The sequence below is a fragment of the Hyposmocoma kahamanoa genome, unplaced genomic scaffold (assembly GCF_003589595.1).
Source record: "Hyposmocoma kahamanoa isolate Upper Pololo Valley unplaced genomic scaffold, ASM358959v1 81, whole genome shotgun sequence".
NCBI classification, from domain to species: domain Eukaryota; kingdom Metazoa; phylum Arthropoda; class Insecta; order Lepidoptera; family Cosmopterigidae; genus Hyposmocoma; species Hyposmocoma kahamanoa.
The window spans coordinates 358,291-362,549 of NW_020654080.1; the positions used below are offsets into that span (position 1 = coordinate 358,291).

The 4,259-nt window shown below is 45.7% G+C and overlaps 1 protein-coding gene across 2 annotated transcripts; it reads right to left on the minus strand.

The window, feature by feature from the left end:
• Positions 1–756: 756 nt before the first annotated feature.
• On the minus strand, positions 757–3,947 carry LOC113234069. 2 transcript variants are annotated; one of them, XM_026469306.1, is made up of 7 exons: positions 3,709–3,947; positions 3,269–3,428; positions 2,964–3,108; positions 1,973–2,050; positions 1,780–1,912; positions 1,604–1,716; positions 757–1,493 (listed from the first exon to the last, which is right to left on the minus strand). In XM_026469306.1, exons 1-7 carry the CDS (start codon positions 3,901–3,903, stop codon positions 1,316–1,318), a joined length of 1,002 nt encoding a protein of 333 aa, XP_026325091.1. In that variant the 5' UTR covers positions 3,904–3,947; the 3' UTR covers positions 757–1,315. The 2 variants fall into 2 exon arrangements, with proteins under 2 accessions (XP_026325091.1, XP_026325090.1); XM_026469305.1 differs by having other exon boundaries at positions 1,559–1,716; positions 3,709–3,922.
• Between the last annotated feature and the right edge of the window lie 312 nt (positions 3,948–4,259).

Below are 4,259 nucleotides of genomic sequence, written 5' to 3' on the forward strand. Positions count from 1 at the left end.
CTATATTTCTAAGCCGAAAAGTTGACGCTCCAGGGAATTTTAAATGCAAATAGTAGTATTGGAAGGCATCAGATCATTTCAAGCGTACGGCTGACTTTCAGAGTACTGTCTGTCAGGTCAGCATTTGGTTTTATCTTTGGCGTTTGAATCCCAATTTGTGCTCCACGATGCTACAATTACGATTATGACACAAGAAAAAGTATTAAAACTACAGAAAGGAGAAATTTTGCAAGCAATGTAATAAGGTAGTCGATAAAATTAAATAGAATTATTGTTATTGTGTTCATGTCATCATTTTAACATCGCTTCGCCAGCGAAACCTCTCCGTTGTGGTGCCAGCGTTCCCCCGCGCGGTGCGCAGACGCCACTGGCGACGTAATTTCCGCCTATTTCACGCGCCGGCGCCCTCGCGCCCGCGTCGATCGCCTATCAATGAACGACTCGCCACGATGTGGGTTCTCACGGTGAAATCGAGCTCAAATGGGGATCCCAGTTAATTAATTGGTCATACTTCGACGATGTCTTTTTGTTAGCAGCGGGTAGGTGACAGTTAATTTAGTATTTGTGCTGTTCGATTTGTTATATTTGGTGCCAGATTTCGGTGACGCCGAGTGCATCGGTTGAGTTTGCATGATGTCAGCGAAAATCCAAACACGAAAAATCGTCGGGGTCTGTATTATTTTTTACAAAAACTGTTACATACGAAAAAAGTAAGTTATAGTCAATGGTCTTTGGCACATTTTTCATTTGGCTTTGGTCTACTTTTCGAGGCTGAGAAATGGCAAGGCGCAGTAAGTGGCAATTGTGGCGTTACCTTTGTATTTTTAATATTGCCGTTCTAATGTGACCTGCGAGGACGACGTAGTACTGACGGTGCGACAAATGTACCTTTTCGGGCCCCACAGCGTGGACTGGCTAATTTTAGCTTCGATATAAGTGGCTCTAAATAAACTTCTGTGTTTTATTCTTTATTTATAAAAAGTAATCATTAATTATTAAATTGTATTATAATATTGATCGGTGGACACATCAAATTTCTTAAACAATGGCAAGACGTTAGGAGGCACATTCATAGGCACTTTTTTATAATGAATTATTATGTTATTACACAATTCGAAGATTTTCAACACGTATTTTGCAGAGTCAACGATGATATTTCAATGAAATTATTATTTTTTAAAGAGAACGAAAGTAATGACAGTGAAGTCGGCCACGAAGCGATAACCAACTAGGATTTCATCTGGCAGGAAAGCTCGGCGGCGGCATCGAAGACGCTCCGCAGCAGCCGACGGACGGCGCCGACCCGGACCGAGGCCTAGCCGTGTTTATAGGTGAAGACCTCGTAGTCCCTGACGGTGAAGTTGTAGTCGTGCACCAGGCTGGCGGGCGCGCCGCTCTCGCCGTACGAGTGCAGGTTGCTGTAGCTGTCGCTGTTCGCGTTGCAGTTGGACGCCAGCAGCAGGTCGGCGCCGGCGCCGAAGATGGGCCCGCAGCTGCAAGGAGACGGGCGTTGGCGGCGAGGCGGCGGCGGCCGCCAGCCGACTGGAAGGGCACTGACTCGGGGTGGTAGCACAGCGCCACGGGCTTCTTGAGCAGCGCGTACTTGGCGGGCTTGAGCGGCGGCTCGGGCAGCGCGAACAGGAAGGCGCGCTCGGCCGGCAGGTAGCCGCCGGCGCCGCCCGCCACCCACGCCGCCTCGGAGAAGCCGCCCACCACCTGCGGCAGACGCGGTCAGCGGTGCGGGGCGCGGGGCGGGGGCGGCCGCGGCCACGCGCCTACCTCGCCGCGCTGCGTGAGCACCAGCAGCAGCACGGGCGCCACGCCGTCGCAGTTGGCGTGGAAGGCGGCCGCCGCGAAGCCCGCGGCCGACGCGCGGTGCACCAGCCGCCACTGCGCCTTCGGCGTGCCGCACCTGCACAGCGGCGCGTCAGTCGGGAACCGCGCACCGACCGGGGCGTCGCTTCGATCTCACCAGTTGTTGATGACCGCTTGGAAGGCGCTCTTGTCCTGCTGCAGAATCAGCGAACCCGCGAACATGTTCACTGCCAACCTGTAACGGAAATTGCAGAATGTTGCAAGTCACGATTTACACTGATCAACGAAATAGTGCTCGGAAGTAATAGAGATAAATGCAGTGTGTTTTTTAACTCCGACAATCCCTATTATACCATCACCCTATTGCACCCTATTGTACTCGTTCTATGAGACACTATCACCCTATTGCAGTTCCCTTAGCGAGGACTAACTATAGACAAAATAGTTTTCTATGTAGAGCTAGCAAGAGCTTGGATGGTGTGCTGAGCAATCGTGACCTGGAAGTTGATATATTATTATTATTATAATTGTAATGTTGATGCACTAAAACATAAACTCACTGACATTTCATTTACCTAAGTTTATTAAATAATTTGTGATTAGCACAAGTATTGGGTTGTTAAATTTATGTAAGTGCATGATATTAAGAAATACTGGTTAATTGTTCATTTGTTTAATGCTCATGTATGATTTGTCTGAAGCTATAGGTGGAGACCTGTAATTGGCTTTATGTTTATATTCCTCTTTTCATTAAAATATGTAAGAAGCTGTTGGTTTTCCATGAATAAATAAATAAATAAATACCTGTCTTAGGAACCACTTAGGCTTTTTTGTGAAAACAGTTTTACTATGCTAGTTTCATCTTGTACCAAAAAAACTTTTTATTAAATTCAATCAACTTTTGCAACTTTTTTTTCTTCCAACACAATGAAACAATCCTTGATGAATGAAATTGAGTCAATCAGCACTAAAAAAATTACTTAAATTATTGATTTGTATGGGCAAAAAATGTACTAAGTCCAAATTGTTATCACAAAAAAATAACACTATAAAAAAAGACAACGGCACCTAAGACACTTTCCCTGTATCTCCTGGCCATACTGTCCCAGTTAAAAAACACACTGTATAACAAGCAGTGCGATCCTGACCTGGGCACGGTGCGCTTGTCGTCCAGCCGGTGCGGCGGCTCGGCGCGCGGCGCCCGCAGCAGCGCAGCGCGCCGGTAGCGCTCCAGCGACAGCTCCATGGGCACGGCGCCCGTCGGCTCCACCTCCTCGGCGAACACGGCGCTGTCTGCGGCGGGGCGGGAGCTTACACTGGCCGATCGCGGCTAAAGCGGGCCCGCGCACGAATCTTTCCTACCCGACTCTTATCTAATGACTTTCCCATTGAACTGCGGGGCTGTGTCCATCGAAGTATATCAAAGAGAAAATAGTTCACACATGGGTCTCACCAATTAGAAGCAGTCTAATGTGTTGCATGAGCGGCGCCAAGTGCAAGCAGACGCGCGCGCGTTCCTCCTCAGTCCAGTGCGCAGTGGGCTGGGTCACTCCAGCGCGTTGCTTCGCCCAAGCCAATGTACAACGCCATACTTCCTCCTCTTCTAAACAAAGCTAGAAAAAAGATCAGGGAAAGTCTTTATTTAACCCGTCATGCATCCCACGGACACAGTCTCCTTACTGATTTTGGTACTACAGCACACAAACGCCATAATGGTGTCTCATGACACACAGCTGTTTTCATACCCCATTTTTTAAAATTTGTAAATTTACGAAAAACAATTAACGTAACCATTCGGAACACCATGAATCTTTAGTATGTGTTCATTTTCAACAATTAAACATCATGTAACTAATTTTAAATTAATCATAGCTGAAGCAAAGGAATACTCACAAAATCAGAGGAAATGAGCTTGATGAGTGCCTCTTTAGGCAGGTTTAGAAATGCATTGGTCTTGACACAGTCTGCTGCATTATCTCCAATGAATGCAATGCAACGCTCCATGAATGATGTGGCACTCTTACCTCCTGCAATATGTATATTGTCCCATTTCAATAGTAGCATAAATACACACTTAACAACATACATGTTAAATAAGAAGGTAATAATTAAAATATACGTACCATTCCAACATTGTGTTTGGGTTTTATAAAATTAAGAAACAAAACTATTGAATAGAAAAGGAGGCTAAACACGAGTAGCCTGAAACCTATTCTGCTTCTTTTCTACACTTTATAAAATAAAAAACTATAACTTAGGTTAATCTTAAATTTAATGCAGTCATTACAGGCACCCATTTGTCAACAAACATTACATACTTATTCTGTAAGATCACTTAATGTTCCCTTAAATTATTTTCATAACCTATTTTACACAGTGGCGGAGGGATTCACGTTTTGAATTAATGTAATGTTGTCGCCCTTCATCATGATTCGGCCAATTTG